The sequence below is a fragment of the Anarrhichthys ocellatus genome, unplaced genomic scaffold (genome assembly GCF_004355925.1).
Source record: "Anarrhichthys ocellatus isolate YVR2014 unplaced genomic scaffold, GSC_Weel_1.0 scaffold25, whole genome shotgun sequence".
Taxonomy (NCBI): Eukaryota; Metazoa; Chordata; class Actinopteri; order Perciformes; family Anarhichadidae; genus Anarrhichthys; species Anarrhichthys ocellatus.
In genome coordinates this window covers 1,627,601-1,651,568 of record NW_022280055.1, presented here as the reverse complement: position 1 = coordinate 1,651,568, position 23,968 = coordinate 1,627,601, and the positions used below count along the sequence as shown (strand labels likewise).

At 40.1% G+C, this 23,968-nt stretch overlaps 2 protein-coding genes across 6 annotated transcripts in view; one reads left to right on the top strand and one right to left on the bottom strand.

Moving 5' to 3' along the window:
* LOC116391165 (regulator of G-protein signaling 6-like) overlaps window positions 1-5,812 on the top strand; it is a 73,080-nt gene extending 67,268 nt beyond the window's left edge. For 4 of the 5 annotated variants that reach the window (XM_031861463.1, XM_031861466.1, XM_031861464.1 and 1 more), the window contains exons 15-18: window positions 1,190-1,376; window positions 3,458-3,547; window positions 4,230-4,283; window positions 5,122-5,812. In XM_031861463.1, the coding sequence (XP_031717323.1) occupies window positions 1,190-1,376; window positions 3,458-3,547; window positions 4,230-4,283; window positions 5,122-5,172 (382 nt within the window). In that variant the 3' untranslated portion in view covers window positions 5,173-5,812. The remainder of the gene's footprint in view (window positions 1-1,189; window positions 1,377-3,457; window positions 3,548-4,229; window positions 4,284-5,121) is intronic. The other variant, XM_031861467.1, reaches the window with a different exon arrangement.
* Window positions 5,813-6,786: 974 nt separating this feature from the next.
* Window positions 6,787-23,968, bottom strand: part of lama2 (laminin, alpha 2) — a 147,484-nt gene continuing 130,302 nt past the window's right edge. The window contains exons 52-65 of the mRNA XM_031861416.1: window positions 20,687-20,972; window positions 20,367-20,543; window positions 18,378-18,555; window positions 16,474-16,560; window positions 13,277-13,389; window positions 11,565-11,658; window positions 11,162-11,257; window positions 10,619-10,699; window positions 10,309-10,386; window positions 9,926-10,004; window positions 9,133-9,264; window positions 8,818-8,948; window positions 8,413-8,632; window positions 6,787-8,227 (exon numbers count right to left, since the gene is read on the bottom strand). Coding sequence (XP_031717276.1) covers window positions 8,067-8,227; window positions 8,413-8,632; window positions 8,818-8,948; window positions 9,133-9,264; window positions 9,926-10,004; window positions 10,309-10,386; window positions 10,619-10,699; window positions 11,162-11,257; window positions 11,565-11,658; window positions 13,277-13,389; window positions 16,474-16,560; window positions 18,378-18,555; window positions 20,367-20,543; window positions 20,687-20,972 — 1,913 coding nt within the window. The 3' untranslated portion in view covers window positions 6,787-8,066. The remainder of the gene's footprint in view (window positions 8,228-8,412; window positions 8,633-8,817; window positions 8,949-9,132; window positions 9,265-9,925; window positions 10,005-10,308; window positions 10,387-10,618; window positions 10,700-11,161; window positions 11,258-11,564; window positions 11,659-13,276; window positions 13,390-16,473; window positions 16,561-18,377; window positions 18,556-20,366; window positions 20,544-20,686; window positions 20,973-23,968) is intronic.

Sequence of the window (23,968 nt, the reverse complement as noted above, 5' to 3'; positions counted from 1 at the left end):
ATGTGCAAGTGTGTATTCTTGTAATTTAATGAAGTTATTGATTTACAGTGAGATTAACTTCATCCCTTATTTCGACATAGATTCATGGCCTTACATCGTGTTTAGGCCTTTATGCAACAGAGCAGCATTAAGCCCGAGTCTTTGTGATGCGTATGTGAGGGAGAGTGAGAGTGATCATTTCAAACGGCAAGAGAGAGAAGGAGATGAGAGATTTGTTAGGAATCACAGTTTGGTAATGAACTCTGAGAGAGAACATGGAGGTCATTGATACCTCTGAGCTACATGGGGAGAAAACGCACACATGACAGAGAGAGCATACACCCTCATCACTACTTACCTCTTGGCTATCCTACCAGTCTCCTCTCGTCTCCCTCTCTCTTGTTCCTTTTTTTGGACCTTTAATTACTTTTGCTTTTATGAGGGAGCTTTTGGAAAAGCACTACCGAGGAAGCGAGTGAGAAACAGAGAAGCAGACCCCAGAGTGTCTCTCTCTATATTAGTATCTCTGAACTAGTCCACAGATCAATATAGATACACAACTAATATAGGAGGCATGCAGCCTGTGGCTCTCTGCTGCCTCTGATGTTTAACAGTTCATTGCCTGCTTCCCTTTATAACAACTGTCTTATACTGGATATTTACAAGTCTGAACATCCAAAAACACCTAAGTCAATCATATAAAAGAATGCCGTTAAATGTGCCCACTGAAGTCTTTTTATTTACAGGTTCCACAATTGCACAGGCTTGCAACAGTGAAAATACAAATCTGTGTGTTACACTCCCTTTCATTTACTTTTTACATTCACTTTGTGTAGTTCACAAGACCGTTACATGTATGTTTGAATCCCATTTTGTTCTAAAAGTGTCCATCTAAACAACCCAATTGTTTACGGCATAATCTGGTCGACAACTTTACACGTGCTGGTGGATGTTAGGCTTAAGCTTTTTCAGTGGAAACAAGTGAAATGCTCCAACGTTACACTCTCCAAGATGTTTCTCTTGGAAAAATGTTTTTTACTCGATCTTAAATGATAAAAGATTGTTAAATACTATTGCGTGAAAGTGCTTAATCTCTTGCAGATAAATTCCCACAGAAAAACAAATTCTGTGCATTGTTTTACATGATCAGGTTGTTTAAACGCTCTTTAAGTCCAGTAATTATCTGAGGGGAATTTGATCTGTATTGCAGGTTCTGGTTGGCTGTGCAGGCCCTGAAGAGGATGCCCCAGCAGGAAGTTGCCCAGAGGGCGCAGGAAATTTGGGCCGAGTTTCTGGCAGAGGGAGCACCCAGTTCCATAAACCTGGACTCTCACAGCTATGAACGCACGAGCCAAAACCTGAAAGACCCCGGACGATACAGCTATGAGGACGCACAGGTGAGAAAACACGAGATACAGGAAGAAACAGAGAAGGAATAGTAGTTTGGAGTGTAGTATAACGGAGTGTCATTATACATCTATGGTAGTGCAAGAACGGTAATAGCGTCACAATGCTAGATGTAGCCTTTCCTCACCCCACGGATGCTCCAGTTTTAACATTCCCAGTTTGAATGAAACACTTCACAGAACCTCATAAACTCCCTCACCCACACACAGAACAAACAATCTATACAACTGCTATTTGCAAATTAGATTTAAAAGAGAGAGCAAGAAAATAATCCATGTACTTAAAATACCATGCAGAGTTTCTTTTGGTGATGCAAGAGCCAAATGTGTTTATTCGCACCTGTTAGCTGAAAGGTGACCCTGTCTGAGATTCAATAATATACTCAATGGGGTCGTATCCTGGACTCTTTCTTAGCCAAGCTTTATACTAACTTGCGGACTGCTACATATTTAGCAAACAGACATGAGCATGGTATCTATGTAAGCAACTAAACGCATTACCCGAAAAGGTGGAACTATACCTTTTAAATCTACCTTTCATTTTCTGTGGAACAGGATTTCTTAGCCACATGCTGCAGCTGCCATAGGGATACGTTCTAACGGAGGCCAATGTATAAGAGGAGCAGGTGCATACTAATGCAGCTCAGTTCTCACAACGTCTCTCGCACTACAGGGAAGTATTCTAAGCACCATTCAGAAAGGCTCTATCACCCTTTTAATTTATATCTCTTTAGGTGATCAGTGTCAGTGCTGCCTCTTCAGAAACGCTATCCCACAATGTTGTCTGCCCCATTTGTCTTTCTTACACGCTTCACCAATACCAACTAATGGCTTTATATTGAGGAGTGATTTCTAGAGAATACTCCTCGCTGGGAGATGGATAAGGTTAGTGTTGGGGGTTGCGTGGTGTCTGTCAACTGTATTTTCCTCTTACAGGCTCAAAAAGGAGAAGTTAGTAAGTTGGAAATGTGATACAACCATATTTCTCCCTCTGTGACTCTTGATTAGTTCACTCTCACAATGATTTTTATGTATTTTTTTGACAGGACAACAGAACAAAACAGTTCAACATAACATTCAAAAGACGTGCTCACTGTTCCCTCTTTTTTTTTTTTTTTTTTTTACTGAAAACACAGATGACATCCTATCAAACAAAGCAAAGGGGAGAATAACAGACCTAAGTCCACAATTTCTCCACATAAATAAACCCAGGGTGGACGCTGCCTTCCATACAGTTTCCTATGAGACACAACCGTGGACAACACAAAAAATAAAATAAATAAAGGGTGCATCGAGTGTACCAGTTACATCTAAATCTACCAATTTATTATACCAAGTGCTAAATTGAGTCAGACATTCACTCTGTTAGGACTAGAAAGGAGCCCAAGGTTTGTTCTAAAACATCCTCTCCCCATTACTCTGTATGTAACTCGTGAAAAATGTATCGGCTGAATCCATTACTTAAAACCACACGGGCTAGACGATTTCCAGTGTCTCAATATTATTCTACATCCTGTTGTTATAGCCAGATGGACCCATGATCTTTTTTGTTACTTCACAATGATACTGTCTGCTAACAGACCCAGAATAACACACAGCTGGAGATTAAATCAGCTGTCCTTGAAACAGTTTATTCAGGAGGGTATCATCCTCCCACACGAGCTTGTTTCTTCTCACAAATACAGCATATGAGCAAGAGCACCAACTTCTTTCCCCATCTCTTGTTTTTTTCCTGGGAGAGATGATCTCCTTAAGCAAATTATTAAATACCTAATAAATATAAAAGCGTTTTAGTCCAATTGTGTTCAGCAGATTTAGTAGCTTGAAAAACTGGAGAAATATTAGTTTGCATTATTTTTTCAAATTGAATCCCCAAATACGTCAAACTTGATGGCATCGACTTGAATTGCGTGTGCCAACTGCTGATGTAACCTCTCCTCTTTTTTCTACTTTGACAAGTTTTGTACATCATTAGTAGCAACTATTTATTCTCTCTCTCTCGCTCTCTCTCTCTCTCACTCTCTCTCTCTCACTCTCTCTCTCTCTCTGCGCCTCTTACTGTCTCTATTCAGGACCACATCTACAAGCTGATGAAAAGTGACAGCTATACACGCTTCTTGCGCTCCAGCGTGTACCAGGACCTGCTGAGGAAGAAAGTATGCGTATGTCTCTTTTTGTCAATATTTCACAAATCCATTCCTGTGTACATACAGTATCTTGTATAAACTCTAGCAAAGTAAGAGCACTCATTCTGCAGACAGTTGGTCCCCATCAGTGTTTTACTATAATATCACATTTAATATGACTGCTGCATTGATGTGTATATTTCACTGATGTAGATGTTGTTGATCTTTTATATATACTGTTGGGTAGTTAAATCTACAACATAGTTTCTAAAACCGTAGCCCGCAGGCCCTCATTTTGCGCTGCCCCTGAACATGACATGAACTGCATGCCTCATAAAAATGTTATAGTAATAGTATGTCATTAACATTCAATTAAAAAACAATTGTAGTGTAAACCACGTCATTAAAAAGTCACCCACGACCCTTTGCTGTAATCTTCAGCTATACTAATAAAGGATAGAAAAGGCCAACAAATAATTTCATATTATGTCATAAAAAGTCATTGTAACGTATTATTGGAGTGATCTCACAGAGGTCGCATTGTAAATGATACGACTTATAGGGCGGATTCACCGGAATTATTGAAACTCACTTATTACACCTCCAGAGGTAGTGTATATAATAACACCATATTAAATTCTGCACAACATTCATGATTTTTTTTTTGGGGGGGTTTGAACACTGAAATGTTGAACTTCGTTTTTCTTTGTCACTCCAGCCTGAAACCGAGCAGGGGCGACGCACCTCCCTGGAGAAGTTCACTCGTAGTGTGGTGAGTGTCCCGCTGCTTCTGCATTCTTTAAAGTACATATAGTTATCCCACCAAAAAGAAAGATTACAGTGACTCAGTTTCTTGGGACCAAAACTCAGGAATAATTAGTTATTAGAACTAGCGAATGATATATTAGACTGATTCTTTTTTTTGTGCATTAGTCATTTTCAGGCTTATTTTTGGTCACTGTTATAATCACAAAAGCTACAAGATCAAAAGTTTTAATGTTCCTATTGCCTGTGCTCAGTGATCAAACATGTTCACTAATTCTCTGACTTAAAACTTTTATTTGGCTCATTCCCTGAGGAGACATGTTCATTTTCTTAAAATCCGTCTTAAGGAATGGTCGGGGATCTCATTTATAAAACAGTGCGTCGACTGCCAGTGCGCAATTTCCTTTTAATAAATCCTAAATCAACCTGTAAATGAGCGCAGCTGGTTTAGCCTCCCGCCCCCCACACGCATCCATAAATGGTCAATGCAAAGCTCCTTGTGAATGTCGATGCATAGACATGAGCCTGCTGATCAGTGGTTCCTTACGGTAAATCACAACTATACCGAGAGGAAGACCAGGAAAAGTAGCAGAAATCGAGGATGCTTGTGGATGAAGTGATCCCTGAGCACTTTATGAAAAGGATCGTAGTTACTTGGTGATATTTGCACATTATTGGAAGATTATTGATTGATGAAATATGATGCGAAATTTGAATTGAGGTTCGAGTTGGTTTATATATTATACAATTGAAATGTGCTTCTAGTTATGGCTCACTACACGCACAGATAACACTGCTGATTAGACTTTTAATGATTTGACCTCGATCTCTCTGCTTCCTACCAGGGCAAGTCACTGACGGGCAAACGACTGACGGGCCTCATGCAGTCGTCCTGACCAGGCCTGGATGAAGAGTAGGTGGAACCATACCCAGAAGAGCTGCTTACCCCTGGGGAGCAGGTGGAAAAAAGACCCTGGGGTGTTTGGGTGTGGGAGGCGGATGACGGCTCCCAACATGCCTAGACAGCCGGACTGGACCGCCATCCACGTTTGAAACTCACCTTGGATCAGTTCAAGAAGACTGACGGCATGCAATAAGTCACCAGACCTGACATCAGGACAGTGCTGTCACATTGCAGAGGATAAACAATGCTGCTCTCCTTAGGAGGTTTCTACTCTTAAGCCGGCACCACGCAGGTTTTGTTGTTTCTCCCTAGTTGTTTTTGTCTACTATCTACACCCATGTTAATATGGTAGCTTAAGGGGCTATCGCTTTACTTTCACTTGTTGTTAATCTTGTGTCATCCCACTGATGTGTTTGGTGGTGGTGGCGGTGAAATGTCACAGTACTGGCAAAAATAATCTGAACAAAAACGTGCTTTAAATGAGCGATCTGATATAATGTTAGGCTTTATTCTATCTTCACAACATTCCACTTCAGGCGGTCGCAACACGGTGTCAGTGGGCTGACCTCGAACCATTCTTCACCTTCTACTATAAAGAGGACCATGATAATAAAAGAGGAATGCACAACAAAGACATGGATTTGGCCTGTTATTTCCATGTGTGTCCATTTGATTCCTCCAGGAGCTGCAAAGAAATCCACCTTTACACCCCAGGAAATGGGGAAATGCAACGTTTCCAGAAACATGTGGTAATAGAGCCAAAGAGCAGCCTTTTCAACTTTGAATGCGGTTCCATGTAAAAGGGACATATTTGCTCTTTGTAGTCATACCGCCCTCTAGTGCATCTGGAATATCAGTGCTGGGAAATTTGTCTCTAAAATCTTGTTTGTGCAAGAATACTGAAGTGAAATTTAATACCGTTTAAGATTTCTTTTATCAATAATAAAATTATTGGTATAGTATGTCAGTCTTAAAACCAATAATTTGGTGTTGCGCACATTGAAAACTCCTGAAAAGCATTGGCTTTAAAGGTATTTAAAAACTAATGGTATAAATTAGTTTAGAATTACTTCAATATATATATATTAAAAACTTTAAGAGCCTAAATTGTTGCAAATTGGATTTATCAACTTCTAATACTTTGTAAGACCCTGCAGACGCCCTGTCTAATTGTTTTTCCTCTCGGTAACTAGGACACAGAATAAATACTAAATAAAATCAGGATGGCAAGCATATATATATATATTTTTTTTAAACAATTTTTCTGCAATTTGAAACGCATATGGTAGCAATCCAGAAAGACTGTATCCACCTTACCCTGTGAAAAAGCTCTGTCATACTAACTCTAGTGCAGTAGTACCACCTAGTGGAGTATCAGTACAAATGAATTATCAGTCTTATTACTTCTTATAAATGTATCCAACAAATATTTCGTTTTAAAAGATTTCCTTCAACAGTGCCGAACGATTCCATATGGTGTCCTGACGCATCCCTCTGGGTCACAGGACATTTCTCTTTTTTCCCATAATGCATTGCAACATAATTAAGTCTAATAATCGTATTCAGTTTGAAAGAAGGACAGGACAATTTGTTTGCTGCGATTAAGAATATATTTCAGAAATAGCCGCTGAAGTATTTTTCAGCCACACCATGCAGAACATGCACCACCATCAGTGTCCTAAAGAAACCTTGCACCTTAATATTAATGAAAGGCAATACAAGCGCCAGCTTGTGTGACAATTTTCAATTTTAGCATTCAAATCAATTGAGGGAAGTGTGGAATGTTAAAGGAATATTGCACCACAAAAAAAGGTAAAAGTTGCTTTCATCATTGACTCAGCATTTTGTTTATTGAAGCAAGTGTCAATACGCTTAATTGGCATAGTTGTTATTGTATTTCGTTTTCCCCCCAAACAACCAACACATTATTTTACTACGCATATTCATGTCATTGGGTTTATCACGTAACTTGTAAAAGGTTATGAAATGGGTAGAGGACATTTGGGCTGCAGCTCTTGTGTAGATGTAGAACCATTGGATGTCTTTTTGTGAATGTGTGATTTTTAGATTTCTAGCTGAACTGAGGCTGAAAACAAGTTCAACTTCATCTAAGGTTCTGACATTGATTTAGATTTTCTCAACAAAATCTCAGGGAACAAGGTTTATGAAGGACAAATGTAGAGAAAACACAAAATCTATAAAATGTTTCATTTTCTTCCAAAGAAGTTTATGTAACGGGGGTAAACTTATATAACTGAAAGATTCAAGATACCCTCTTTAAGAGGAACTCTACTGAAAAACAAATCTGATTTAATGCTCTCATGCTCACACACATTACAACATGTCATTAGCTTGAACACTGTTAGCACCTGTAACAACAGCACAGGTCTTAAAACTAATACCTTCCTTTGCATAGTGGACAAAAACACATTTTAAAACAGTTTGAGTTCCTAATTTGTCACCAGGATATATGTATTGACCAGAGTCTTACACTGTGCATGAAGTCAGGGTCTCATACTGCCAATGCGAGGGTGAACTTTTAAGAAAATGTTTTGTAGAGTCTGGTTTTCTTCTCGTCTTTGAAAACTGCATTCGGGTAACTTTGGCTACAGCCTCGATCAGATAGTCCGGCACTAATTCTGTGGTACAAGCCACACTTACAGGAGAGGTTTATTCAAAGACACACACCTCTGTACTTAATAAAGAGCCAATCTGGCCTTGAAACTCTTGCTTAATTAATTGAAGAAAAACTGATTTTGAAAGGAAGCATTAAGACGTTTCGAGTCCCTGTGATGCAGCTGTTACCTACTTTTGGGACCTCACACCTGCACAAAATAAGGTGTGTGTGTTTTACTCATTGATACAAACATTGTGCCCAGTGCAGGTTCAGGCAGCTACTGCAGGACAGGAGAGAGGCTGGACTCCTTTAATCTCTAGAGCCTTGTTGAACTGCACTTCCATGGTCTTAGAAGCTTTGGTGATCTTCAGGTTCCTCAAACAACCTTTGAAGGAAGTCCTGGTGGAGAGAGCTGCCTGGCGTACTCCATCTGAGAGAGAAACATAAAACCATGATATTTCACTGCATAATGTGTGCTGATATACAACATGTGTATTTAAAGTTGCTCTTTTATTCTAGAGGCTACTTTCCTGCATAGAAATAGATCTTATTTGATTATGTGTTAACAAGTGTAAATTCATTATTTTAAGGATGTGTGTTGGAAAGCAGTCGTACCCGGATATCCTCCAACGTAGATGGGGTCGTTTGTGTCACATGTGTTGGAGCGTGCGTTCGGACTCTCTGCTTGGCTCCGATTCTCGTCGACCACCAGCTCCGCCCTGTGGCGAAGCTTCTTGGCAGTGACAGAATGCCACTGGCCGTCGCAGAAGCCCTCGCCCGCAGGCGCGTGCTCCGCTGTAAACCGTCCAGCTCCGTTGTCAACATGGAAGAGCAGCTACAGGAACAGGAAGCAAAAGAAAGAAATGCATATTCACTTTTTGTTCTATAGCTATTCAATTAAATATTTGTATGTATATGTATCTAAGTACTTGTATTGTGCTGTGATGTTTCTTAAGCACACATATTCAACCTACATACTGTAATATTTATCAAAATGTTGAACTAGTCCTATTATCATACCTTGCCATCGACGATCTCTAGTCCCAGTCCATCGTTTGCTTGGTTACTGATGCCTAGGAGCACTCCGCTGGTTCTGCTGGTCCTGAACTCTAATGCTATCGACACATCCAGACCTACTCTGTAAGAAGAGACTGGAGAGATGGAGAGAGTGATTACTAATCACCTTTATAACAAGAAGAGGAAAATGCAACAGTGCGTCCTTCCTGAGTAACACTGGACTGGATTTTGGCTGGGGTTAAGTTGTTTATAGGCGTTTGTAACATAGCTGCTGGGGTGCTACAGTACAGTAGCTAACCCCATGGTGTCTCATCTCACCTGCTTTCAGGTAGCCAGTCCCTTCAAAATAGGTGCCAGTCTCAGTGGCAACAAAGCATCTTCCTATCATGTGACTGGAGGTGGGTGCGGCCATGTTCAATTTAAAGTCCTCAACAACCGCCTCAGAGCGGCCTAGGATACGAGAGAGGGGAAGCATTGATCAATTAGAGGCAAAAAACAAAACAGCTTTGTAACAAATATTTAAGATAAACAACAAACGGATGACATTTCAAACCTGGATAGTTATAAGTGTGTAACACGCAGTGGCAGAAGAAGTACTCAGATCTTCTACTTAAGTCAAAGTAGCAATACAATAGTGTAAAAGCCCTGCATGCCTGATGTCACTTCAGTTAAAGTACAAATGTGTCAGCGTCACATTAAAGTAAAAAGTACTCATGCAGAATGGCCATTTTCAGGATAATAAATAGTAGTAGATTATAATTATTGATGCATTCATGTGTTTATCGCTTCACTGTTGAAGCTGGTAAAGGTAGAGCTCATTTTAATTACTGTAGAAGTTTGTGAAGCTCCTCCCAGGATCAATAAACTCTTATTTTATCCAATAATAAGACATAACTCATTTGTTACATATTATAGTCATTAATATGCAAAGTAACTACGAACTAAAATGAACAAATTAATGTAGTGGAGTGTAAGTAGAAGTACTTCAAAATAGTACTTAAGTACAATACTTAGTATTGTAAATGCACCAAATTACGCTCAATTACGTTCCACCACCAGTAACATATTACACGCTGTAATGTATGTGCAATCGTAAATACAAATGCCTTACCTGTAGCTGCAGGCTTGGTGCTTACCGCACCTCCAACCATCTTAAAGTGACGGATACATCCATTGATACTGTAGAGAATCTAGGGACAGAGAAAGAGAGAATGTTTGGTTCATGCTTACAAATGATTCAAAGATGCCCATCAATCAACAATCCTCTGTTGGCAGTATTCAGGTGCGACTGCAAGTCATGATATCCACTTTTAGAGAAATGGGCCACAATTATAATCTGTTCTTATATGATTGTTACATTTGAACCAAGTGAAGACAGTGAATTTAGTCAAAACTAGTTGAAATAATAAATATAAACTAAACAGAAATATGGAGTCCTGGGCTTACGAGCAAACTTAAAACAAGTGTGTGTGTGTGTGTGTATGTGTCTTTTACCGGTCCTATTCTCTTGCTGGTGTAGGTTTGTGGTAATCCACCAACATACAGTATTCCAACCACGTCTAACAGGTCAGCCTGGTAACAGAAGATAAGTTATTAATGCAATAATAAACAATCCTTTAACAAACTTGATCAACAAATGCATGGCTGTAATATCTGTGCTTTATTACGTGGTCATTTTTCTTTATATTTTCTTAAAGTATTTTCTTTTGACTAGACTGCCATGAACCTACTTGTAGGCGCAGTTATGAAAATTATTTCACATGTGAGAAAAGGTGAAAATCTTTAGAATAAATATATATTGTACCTTCTTTGGACTGATCATCTGTTTACTGTATCGCCCATCAACCATAAGTAGCCCTCTCTGCTTGTTCCGACTCACACGGATCTGAGAGGGAAAACATATTAAAAGGAGGGTTAGAAAGACAATTAGATGGACAAACATTAAACAGGAAATATTTAAACCAATAGATAAGTATAGTCCTTTCACAGTACCAACAGAGACTATATATGTTGTCTTGGATGTAAAGAAATTGAGATTTAGAGTTCACTCATGACTAATTTAGCTGTTAATTGTTCTAGAAAGTTCAGACTTTCTTTGATAAATGAGTCTCCAGGACCTAATGTTCAAAAAACAAATGGTGACAATGATCTAGTCTCTTTAAATCTAAAATATATTCTCCCATGTGACACAGAAACATGAAAGGGACAAAATATGGTGGGTCAGTAGAGTACTATTGACCTGGAACTCTTTTTCCAAAACCCAGTATATAACCAGGATAGTATCTAAATTACTTATTATTCTATAGCAATTCTATATTTAGCAAGCATGAATGAAAGACCGTCCTACCTTGTGCCAGTTGCCATCATTAATGGAGAAGGGGACGCAGCTAGATATGTTTCCGTGACCAAGATCGTAACCCAGACAAACTTGTCCGTCCTTGATCTACAGGAGGAGAGAGACAGAGGGTCATGATGGAGGGATGACAAGCTGACATGGTTAATGTGACCCTCTATGGCCTTTGTTCCTGAATACGGGGGCCTTGGTGAAACAGACGAACACATTTAGCCTCTGTACAGTCTCACAGTGCACAGACAGAACGATGTGGGGGAAAAAAGATGTGGGCTGAAGCTTATGTCAAAGACTGCTTTTTAAGACAAAGAAGCAACTTGTGTAGTCTTAAACCAACTTGAACTCAATTTGTGCAGAAGAGTAAACTTGTAGAATGACGGTTGAAGCAGTGGATGGATACCTGTATGGCAACAAAGTCTGCATGGTTGATTCTTGCCATGTAGAGAACGAGCCCAGACTCCTCCTTCGTCCTCAGCTCAAACTCCAATATTAGCCTGAGACACACAAACATTCATGAATCTTTGATTATACATATAATATGTATATATATCTATATATATATATATAGATATATAATAAAACATTTACCAAAGGCTCAGTAAATCATCTAAAAACAGGTACATTGTGTCTTTGTGATGCTCTGCATTTTTATCAGAATACTGAAGGACAGAATACTGGATTCTTACAGCACCTCAAAGCAATTTCCTGCAAAGGCTGTTTTCCTACAATGGATGAGTTTAATTTTTAAATATTTTGGCTGTTGGTTTAAATGCCCCAAAAAGTATTCTCACTTAAAAAAAATAACAACTCAACGTATTCATTTCTAAACCAAATGTAAAATATTGAAATCAAATGATTATGAGAAGTCAAATGGCGGTTAAGTCTGATTCCCAAAACAGCCAAAGTCCTTTAACAAGATACTATTCATTATTCCGCTGATCCATTAACAAAACTATTAGATTAATATAGTACCTAAAATGTGCACAAAACATTGCCTTGTCTAAAGAACTGATGGGTGTGTATATCTGTATGGCATTTATTTCATCGTCCTTCCATCATTTTGTTGTTTTTGTCAGTTTGTGACACAGAAAGGTTGATTTAAGGGTCGGTCGAGTCAAGAACATGTTAAGTAATTCAACACACTGTTGTTTATAGAGGATGTTTCCCTGGATTATGACCTGCTGTACACCTGTGTTGGTATCTTATCCCGTCCAAACTATCACTCACTCACTTCTGTTTTCCTTCATTTATTTACTCCATAGTGTGGGATCTAAGCATAAACCTGACAAAGTACATTTATTGTACAAAATACTTTTAATGTAAGTATTTACATTGCAGGCTACTTTTTAATTTAACTCCAACAAATTAATTTCACGACTACTTACTTTGTGGTTTAAGATTTTACATACAGAACTAGCATTGGCTTAATAAAATACAAAGCATTGTTACAGATAGCTCAATAAAATATAAAGTAGTTAACATGAGCTACACCTTGTAATAGTAATGTTATAATATATAATAGTAAACAATCTAGCAATTTTTCAGAGCATTTTTAATTTTAATACTTTCAAGTACATTTTGCTTATAATACTTGCATGCTTCTACTTAAAGGTGTGTATATATATATATGTATATATTGCCTCCACACAGCTCTTATCATGGCGGCTGAGCCGGCGTCTCGCAGCTGACAGCGCTAGCTGAAGATGGACCATCATTTTGCCCTCTTTACTATCAATAATGCCAAAAGTGTCACAATGATGGATTATTTGACCGTTTTGTGATGCTTACAATTAGTAGTTTGGTTTCAGTCTGTGCAGTGTCATCATATCTGTTTGCATCTCTTCTCATGTGAGCTCTTTCTAGCCAATCGTGCTTGGCGTATGTTTTGATGTAGATGAATGTGAACTGCGAGAAAAGCTGCTCAACGCTCATTTGAAAGAGTTTGCTCGAGAGAGATAGCTTTTAATGCACCGGTAAGCCTGGTTCTTTAGTTGATTAGCTTTGCTTAACTGTTTTCATGCAGTTAAGGCTGAATGAACAGGCTTCCAGATGTGCTGTAGTGCAGCACCACAAAATCAAATACTAAAATGATTATTCACTGTGAATACATACCTCTCTCTGACTTTTGTGTCATCAAAAGCAAATCCCATGTGACTGTTCCTGGTCAGACCAAATTGATAGGCCTTCTCCAGGGCTGTCGGGGCCACAGCTGATGCACATGAATCCTGGAGATTGGACATAACATGTCAGTTACACTGACAGGGTTACACCAAGCTGCTCCTATGTTGCCTCTTGTCAATAGGAACCTTAACACCTGAGCACCTGTAAGTCAATCACACTAATAGGGTTTCTACGTCTGATCTGCAGGGACCTGAAGGGCTGATTGGTCACAATGGAGCATCAAAAACAGTTCTTTATACATAACAAGAAATAAAAAAAAATAAAAAAGTTAGGCCTTGAATGTGCAATAAAAATATTGTATATCTTTTTTATTGTGCAAATACGATACGGAATATTTAAGATGGTCTCAGCAAGTTGCAGCATACAACCTATTCAAATCGGTTTGATTGCAATAATCTCTCATTACTGTTTCTTTTTATCTTCATCGCTTCAAATCAGTTGCTGCCAAGGTGGATTTGGCTGATTCCGTCTTTAAATCAATAGACCCTCCCACAGCTTGTTTATCATACATCCTGCACATATTTCATTATCATCTGAACCAGACATCATACACACTATAGTCTGATTTCCATTTGATTTGTGCTTCACGTTGGCAGCGGGGTAAACAAAGTATTAGATGAGTGTTACTGCTCCCCTTGTCATTTTACAGGACGCACGCAGTTCAGTCAGTGACCAGAAGATGTCAGTGTAATAGTACAAGTGAAGGCTTCGTCATTTCTTACTACTCTACTACTACTACTCTCCTTGTCGGAGGAGACTCCCTTTCCTTCCATCTGCGACTATTTTCTCTTCTTCTACACACTTTTACTTCTCCAATCCCCTTTCATGTCACTTTATCACGTTTCTCTCTTCTAGTCTTTGCTTCCCTGTCCATCTCACCCCTCCATTATGAACTACTATCTGCTTTATCCTCCCAACAAGTCCTCTTCCTCTAGCTACCTTTATCTCCTCTATAGTGTTCTCGCTCCTTCCACCTCCCATCTTTCCCACCTTCCCATTCTTCACTCTTCTCCTGCTGCCTCCCTCTACTTTTATATCCTCCTACTTCCCGTTTCTTTTACCTTTCCTGTCTTTTTTCTCCTGCTGTATCCTCCTCCTCCTCTCCTGATCTTGTAGACACCTTGAGTCCTCTTCACCCTCTTCTCACCTCTTTACAGCGTGTACTTAATTATCTTCCTACCTTCCTCTTCTCTTCTGACTTTTTTCACCTTGCCAAATCTCATCTCCTCCCATCTCATCAACCCCTTCACCCTTTTGCTCTTTTTTTTATCATCTTTCCTCTTCATTTCCTGCCCTACCACCTCCTCTTATCCGTTTTGCTCTCTCTTTTCATATCTTACTGTACTATCTCCTACCTTTGCATCTTTCTTCACCTTTCTATTTCTTCCTCTATCACCCACTCCTGCCTCCAATGGAAGGCATTCCCAGACCTTCACCTTTTTATGTTCACCTATCCTCCATTTTCTCAACTTTCCTCACTTGCTCTTTCCTCCCCTCCTTTCCTCCAATTCTTCCTCTTTTCTGAGCTTTCTCCTTTCGTCTCTTGGATACATCTCCTATTAATTAACAAAGAGGCTTTGCCATACCTCCAGTGTCAGTGTTAGACAAAGTTAGAGAGAGGGAGAGCATCCCAGACACACACACACACACACACACAAGTGTCTCTGTGTGTGTGTGTGTCTTAACTCCTCTCCACTCTTGTTCTCTTTCAAGTGAAGACATTCCCCACACGGTGACCTTGCTTTGTTACAGCTGACACTCACCTCTTATCACGCTCTGTCCTCATATCCGCCCCTCCTCTTCAACCTCCCTCTTTTTTTCCCCTCTTTCACTTTTCTCCCTATCTAACAAAAGGGAGATGTCACTTCCTCAGAAGCTCGTTTCTTGCCTCTCCTTTCATTCTTCTCTGGCTTCCTCTCTTCCGTCTTTCCATTAAGCCAACAAAAGGCGGCGGCCGCTCTGTTCAGAAAGACTCTCTCTCTCTCCCTCTCTCTCTTTCCCTCTCTCCATTTCCTCTACTTCCTCCATGGCCGCACCTTTTCTCTCCTCTCCGTCTTCTATCCTCCTCTTCCTCCCTCCCTCATCCCCTCTGCATCGTTCCATTAAGCTAACAATAGGAAGACTGTCTTCCATTCAGAGAGGCTAGTCTTTGGTTGGAGGTCACAGCAAGAGAAGTCATTAGTCTGGATTTTGTATAAGTGTGTGTGTGTCGTTGCCCTCACTCTTGAGAGATCAAAAGTCCTTGCTCTGCTTATTGTAGTTTTTAGAGAAGCTACTCGTTAGGATTCTGGTAGTAATTATCTTTAGCTACACATTTTTCACTGCTTAACTCACGACCAATTTCAAGACGGTACAGTGTTAAGCACACGTCACTAGTCACTATATTGCTAGTGTTTCAAACATAGGTCTTACATTGAAACTAGAAAAGCTTGGGGCTATTAATGCTTTACAATTGCACCGAGATCCTAAAGAGGCACACGTTTACCCAAACTCAGATAAAGGACACAGTATATCACTATGTAAACAAATCCCCTGAAAATAAATGCAATTGCTGAAATGAGAGAAAGCAATTGGGTGGCCTGTTACAACACCTATCCTTTGATAAGTGTATCAAACCAGGAAGGCTCTCCCTTCTGTCAATAACTAATGTCAAGGGCTCTTGGGCAAAGCACTTAACCCCCCAGCTGCTCAAGCCAAGCTGGTCAGGGGCCATCAGAAGAAGACTGCGGTCAACAAAGCAGCTCCATACAAAGGTGGAGGTAGATAAAATCTTTCGGGGGAAAATATGTTGAAATAGAAAATAACTAGGTGAGAAATACACTTAAAATGGATGAAAGGAATAACATATCTCCCATAACTGGGATATCTAATTTAAAATGATACAAATGAAAAGTTGCTGTAATCCGATTTGCCATCATCAGACTTGAATGTCCTTACATTTTTATATTCTAGATTGATAGCGAAAAGACATGAAGCTAAATAAGAGCAAGTCAGAAAGCTCTGAGGTTACAGTGATGGACGGTTCATACTCAAGTGTGTGTGTTAAAGGATAAGTCTTATGATATTCTATATTTTTCTTGCAAGAAGACCAAAAACTGTCAGGTGTGGGCAAGTGAGTGTATGTATACCACGTCGGCGCTGGGCTCCTGTTTAGCAGTGGGCGGGGCTGCAGCAGCAGTGGGTGTGGCAGCAGGTGCGGCAGGGGGCGTGGCCTCCTGCAGGGTCAGCAGTGAGGGAGTGGAAAGGAAGGGGGATTAGTTGCAGCCACAGAGCCAGAATGGCGATGTTTATGACGAGCACACAGTCCGCTAATCAGGCAACAGGCAACAATGATGTCATAAACATTAAAGGTCAAAGGAGTTAATGAAGCAATGGAGAAACCTTTTGACTCCAACACCTCTTTTTTTTTTTTTTTTACCTTGAATTGAAGCATAATTACCATCTGACCATCTTAGATTTTGATGACTAAGCAAAGGACATTTAAGAGCTGTGATTCTGAAGGCTAATCAGAGGCAGTTAGAGCAGAACAGCAAGTTAAAAAGAAAAAGACAAAATGTAATCTTATTGTTCGGAGGTTCACTGAAGTGTGTAAGGTGCCTGTTCTAGAGCCTCTTCATCCTCTAAATGTGTGCTCACCAATATCTCAAGAATCACAAATACAGAAAATGTTGTGACAGAAAAGTGGATGATATAGAAGCCTCTTTATTCAAGCACATGCTGAGACTGTTGTTTACTGTCAGCTGTGATTACTGCTTCAGTCAGACAATACCCTTTTGCTGTTGATGAAAAATGCATGTAGCAACTTGTGAGCAGAGCGCTGTGCTTGTACATGGTGCTGCAGCACAACCATTTCAAAATATAAATACAAATGTACTAATTGTGTAAGATTGTGCCCAACACTTAAAAAACTCTAAATGACAAGAGATGTTGGTTCTCTACACCATACAGTGATGTTGTTGAAGTAAATGTCACGTCCTCTGAAGTCTGGTGAGACATTTATATATTGTAATTTGTTGTGGTTGTAATGAAAAGATGTTCCAAGAGTCAACAACATCAACAAAACACCCAACAAACAAAACATGAACCACAACGATAATTGCTCACTGAAATTTGGTGAACCACCTCTGTTAAAATGTAGAGCGATGGCTTTTGGACAGGCTTTAGTCTACTGTATATCATAAAGCAGATGATCTTACAGCCCATAAAGCAACAAACCTTAGAGTTATAGCAAAGCTGGCAGAGCTCTTTGGCTCTGTGCTTCATGATCAATGCCCTTTTAGTGGTGTAGTTTAGCAGGTAACTGGGTAACTGATAAACTATCACCCCTGTAAGGCTTATAATATATTACATATATGAATTTCTCTGTCCCAACGCTAAGGTTATGATGTACATGACTGCCTACCAGCCTCTTAGCATAGTAGCTAAATGTTAGCTGAGTGTTTTGGCTCCTGTGGGCTCATAAAGCATAAATGGCATGCACAGTTAGCGTAGCGTAGCGCCATGGCTCCGACAGGCTATGACAGGCTGCCAGAGGTGGAGTTTGTGGCTCAAGGCTAAAGGGACCATAAAGAAGAGTTAATGGGCTGTACAACTGCAATGTGATGAAGCGCTAAGCTAACAGGGCGAGGCCATGGCTGCATTTCATCAGAGAGAAATCGCTGTGTTTGTGTGTGTGAGTAAGTCAGAAAAAATATATATAGCGGAGTAGGACACGTGTGCTCTTCTGTAAATGTGTGTGCATATTGGTGTATGTGCTACTTTTTACTAAACCGTATCTCTATATATGTGTCGTATGTGCATGTCTCTGTGTACATGTGTATGTACACCTGCCAACAGTTTAAAATAGGCTGGCTAAACGAAAGTATTCACTATTATAGTAATGTAGATAAAAAAAAAAACCCTGTGGTGTAATGTGAATATATCTTACTTTCTAACATTTTTTTATAGATTTTTAATACCATAACACCTTCTGCTAAGTTAAGTTAAGTAGTGAAAGTGCGTGTGTGTTCCCATTTTATTTTGACCCACTTACAGCAGGAGGACCTGGAGCAACTGTGGTTGCGATCAGTGGAGGACTGAATGGCTTCGACGCTTCCTTTTCCTTCTCTGGCTCCTCCTCTTCTGGCAGGAGTGGTGGTGGAGGGGCGAGGTTGGGGCACTGGCCGATTTCGGCATTCTCAAAAGACACAGGCAGGGAGAAATCTGAGAGACTGAGAGATGGACGAGCGATTAGATTTCAACTTACACAATGTTTAGCCGACACCAACAGAAACATCACAGTGAGTTAACAGTGCAGGGACCTGTTGAAGTGTGTTCAGACTGACTGCTACAGTAAGTACATCTTCGCCTTCCTTGATGAGGATGAATTTGACTGGTGTGTGTGTGCAGTCTGTTTGAATTTGCATACAGCACAGGTGTTCAATACACTTCAGTGTTTCCGCTATAACTGTAGGGGAACCCCTGCCAGGCCTTTTTTGAATGCCAAAAATAATGCCAAATTTCCTCTGTATTCATTCTGCAGCGGCACACTTGCCTTGAACTGCCGCGGGGTATCGCTGTGAGTCCATTAACGATGCAAGTGTCTGTGGTTAGTACACATCTCTGTAATAACAGCAGGACAGTCAAGTGTCTGTTATCTAAACTGCTAAAGACAGTGGAACAAGTTTGTTTTTAGTTGAGCTAGACCAGAGGATATTTGCCTCAAACAGATCGCTGATGTCGTTTTGCCCCCATTGTTCTTCGTGAAGTGATGTAATGTAGCCCCGGTGCTTTCCAAGTAGAGTGAGCACTGCCCCCGGACTCCATTTGAAAAATAGCCTTTTGAATGCTACATTGCTTATCAGAAACTGGTCATATGGTAACTTAATTAAGAGGCAATTTGGCCTTGAGTGCTCTGACTAATTTGGCATGCTGTTTACAACCCACCAGCCATAAATTTGTTCTAAAGAAAACAAAGGTTCATGTGGATTTCGAAAAGTGACTGATAAATATTTAAAGAACCTTTAAAGTGATACATTTTAGAACCCGGCCGACCCACTGGGCCAAAGCAGTTACGCTAAGGGAAATACTACATGTACAAATGAATCTGTAACATTGAACCTTCAATGCAGACTTACTATCACAATGGCCACTAACAGAGTTATCAGAATTTGACGGTGAAAGTTTATGCAATCTAGAGCAAGTTTTGCATCTGTTTCCATAAACTTTGTACTTAAACACAGTGCATCCAAAATTGTTTTTTTGTGTGTAGTCTGAACAAGATCAAGGGTCAGGAGCACAGCACACTCACTGACAAGGTTCCTGTTACCACTCTATGATCATGTACAGGCGCTAGAAAAAGGAAGTATAGTAAGAGTTATTCAAGATAAATGAACTAAACAGTATTATATATTCAATACAAATTACTGTAGGTTCCAAGAAAATGTACAAAAGGATGATGAAGACTCACTGACAGAGAGTCAGATGTATATTAGGTAGAAGTTACAGCGTCGGGGTGAAATGGGGTGAGCGATAGACAAACAGACAAAATCATGAACACACAAAGATGAGAGAGGGGTGTAATTTGATTTACGAGTATTTTTATGATGCTGGACAGCTCTATTACTGCTGTTCAGGCAGAAAGAGACGCTGACTTCATCATCATAATCCTCAACAGCATCATCATGACCCACTGAAATCATATTAACAACACTTTAACCCAGCAGTGTATGAGGTCAAAATTAGCTCCGTCTTCCACTGCCAGGAAACATTATTGGGGAAACATTTGGGCAATGAGGAACGCTGCACTGTTTGAAGCACAAGTATCAATGCAGTGCATTGGATAAATAAAGAACTTGAACTTCTCTACTCGGTTCCAGTAATTCAAAAAAGAAAAAGATGAAAGCACGCCCCCAGAACACACTGTGCATTTTAATTTAATGAGAAGAACAGCATTTTATGTTATATTATGAGTGTATTCTAGGTTGAAGAAAACGCCTGTTTCAATAAATCTGGGTGCATATATAGATGAGATGTTACGTACACAGCGTTGACCATGAGGTTCCATATACATCCCTGGAATGGGACGTTGACTCTGTTGGAGGTCTGCTCTACTTCTGCAGGAATACCACCGAGGAAGATGCGCTGCAAGCTCACTGGCTGGTCGTTGGGAAGCGCTGCCTCCCTCTTGGCCTCCTCGTCCACCTGAACTACAAAAGATCTGGAGGAAAACACCCACAGACAAACACACAACAAATATCAAATTGATTATGCAGAGTAAAAGTCAGCCTTCAAGAGCGACATAAAATGATGTTGCACAGGTAGGACCATCAACACAGCCTGAACAGACACACAAACACCAACCTGCCAGCTAGCCTCTCTATGCGCAGCGAGTGCTCCCTCCCATCATTCAGTATGCCTTGCTCAGGTCGTCTGATGACACGACGCGGACTGTTGCTGCCGGTAAACAACAAGACCTCGAGAGAGCCTTTGTTCAGCAGGACTGAGAGGTAGGGCTGCAGGAGATGGAGAAAAACTTCATTATCTGTGGAAATCTGTAAATCCATACTACTCTCATGACCCAGAGCTGGAGATAAGATGTAGAAGGTAAATTTAAGGTTGATGTATGAGAAAAGGGCTTTGAATTTGACTATATACCAACCACTTTAGATTCACAGTACATACCACCTAAAAAGCCAATTAATCCAACATTACTCCTTGAAAAGGCTAGAGTAGAGGAGATATGAGACTCCACACATTACGAACTCAACATGGGCAACTGGAAATAGGAATGAATGAAGGGAAACCAGCAAACATTTTGATGTTGAGCCTAAATCTAATATTACCATTCGCATTAATGTTAAAGCCTTTAGAAGTGTGGGTGTCTTCTTTTTTTAAACTATATTCTTTATTTAACTAAGACCAAACCTTTAGATAAGAAAGCTCTTTTCAAGACTCTCCTGGCTGGGGTAAGCAGTGATACAATGACTGCGTTACTTAATAAAAACATCAAACTGATAATAAAAAAGTCTCACAAGGTCAGAAGTAAACAAAAATGCAATTACAAAATCATGAATAAAATTGCAAACAAGAATCAGATTAAAGATCGCTTCCTAGAAATAAGCTGAATAAACTGAGCGTGAATGATGATTTCTGACTATAGTAGTTTTACCAAACTAAAGAAATGCATCAAATATTATTAAAATATATACCATAAATATATTTTTTGAAGCGCTTTCAGCTGTCTTTAAAGTGGAATGAATGTCTGAAAAAAGCTTGTAAGAATTAAATAAATAAATTAGACCTGTTTAATACTACCAAACAAAAACAATATATCTGGAAAACAGTTCTCAGCAGTAGTTGTTACCTCATGAAATAAGGATCTAAACAATAAAAGTTCATCTGCTCGAAACAGTTCCATTAAGAATTTTTCCTATATGACCTCACAATGAATATTACGTCGCCAACTTGCATTACATTTGAACACCTCATGCATGTTGTAATTCTTTAAATGCTTGTCGAGAAGAGAAGAGGAGAGGAGGAGAAAGGAAGGACAAGGCAGAAAAAAAAACAGATTGAAGGGAGGAGAAATGACAAACAGGAGGGAGGAGAGACTGGGGATTAAAGATAAGTCAAAAGGCGAAAGGGGAGATGAGTAGGGAGAGGTGAGAGGGTTTATAGAGAGAAATTGGGGGGAATAAGAGAGGTAGGACAGGAGTGGAGAGGAGAGGAAAGGATAACAAGAGATGAGAGGAACAGAAAGGAGAGGATAATAGGGGGAAGAGATGAGAGGGCAGAGAGCAAAACAGCGAGCGAGATAGAGATGGGTAGAGAGAGAAAGAGAGAGACAGACAGAGAGGTGCTAGAGAGCAGTGGTGCAGGGTCAGGCTAATTTGAATTTTAATTCACTGTGTGCCAGAGGGCGAAGTGGGAGACAATTTACCACCTGAAAATGGAATTTCAATTTGAGGTCGGGTACAAATTGAACTGAGATGTAGCTACAACATGCCTCTCGCCGCGCTGCCTCGCAGAGACACACTTGCACAGATACAAAGGCATGCGCGCACACGCATGCAGGTGCACAGACGCAGACACATGTCACACGTACAGACAAAGGCAGACTATCACAGATGAACTCACACAGAGGACAGACACACACACACACACACACACGTAGACATACAACCATGAAATAATACGCAAAATACTGTGTAGCTAACGTGCATGGAAAGACGCTCATAAGAAAATCATATGTAAAACATTCACACATAAAACATACACAGACACACACATCTCTTCCACTTTCAGTATTTTCAATCTCTCAGCTTTTGAAGTTCATACATGTATGATCATATTTGGGGTTTCATGTGTGAGCCAATTCTGGTGCAAGGTTGTATAAGTAAAGCGGACCGAGACTGTGCACAGAATACAGACAGGGTGATGCAGGGTGTTTCGTGTTTGTTTAGTATGTATGAGCCAATCTAATGTCTTTATTGTCAGCATAACTTGTATATTTAATCAAAAATGCCCCAGATATATTGTGACAGGTCAAGCTGGATATGTTTTTTTTTTTTTTTATCATCTGTCCTCTCTCTTTCCTTTTGGCTTCATCTTTCTCACTCCCTCTGTCTTATTACACTCTCTTTATCTCCCCTTATTCTGCTCCAAGCTTCTTCATCTCTGTGACCATTCTCTCTGTCTACATTCAACTCTCCCCATCATTTCTCCTCTCCTCCGCTTTCCTCCCCCTTCGTATTATTTCTCTTCTTTCCGGTTCTGCTCTTTCCCCTCTCTCCTTCCGTTCACCTCTAAATCTCCCTCCACTATCCCTCCATCCTTTGTCTCCTGTCCCCTTCTCTCTCTCTCCGCTGTTTCTCTGTCCCTCTCTAAAACATCCATTAGTCAGGGCCAAGTTGAGTTGATGGTGTTTTTAACCTCGCTTAACCTTTCTCCACACACACACACACACACACCTACACACACACACGCGCCCTCCCTGCCAGCATAGTTAGTAAAAATAGATTTATGCGCCCAACAACCAGTGATGATGGATAAGCTAGAGGTAACCCTCTGTCCTCTCTCTCTCACACACACACACACACATAAAACTTTCGATTTTGCATTCATGTGAGCAACACCATACCAATGCGATACACACACACACACACACACACACACACACACACACACACACACACACACACAGACACAAATTGTGCTTAAACATGCATGCACGCACACAAACATGGAAACAGGCAACCACACAGACATGAACACAGACATATACACACATTCGTATGCCTGCAAATAGGAAAGCGCGTGCAAACACAATACTTAAACACCAAATATGTGCCGTTTCCAGCAGAGATAAAGGACTGGATTTGTTTATTTATCAGTGATTAGGATGAAAGAGGGCTGTATCAGCACAGGGACTTGAAGCGTGCGTGTGAGTCAGCATGTGTGTGTGCGTGTATATATATATATATATATATATTTATGCGTGAGAATGTTTTTAGCCGTAAGACAATCTAATCAGCAAAGCTGCCAACGAACTCCAAATCTCATTAATATGCACTCATGGAAACTTCATTCACTTAAAGAAAGAATGCTTGTGTGCACGTATGAGTGTGTGTGTGTGTGTGTGTG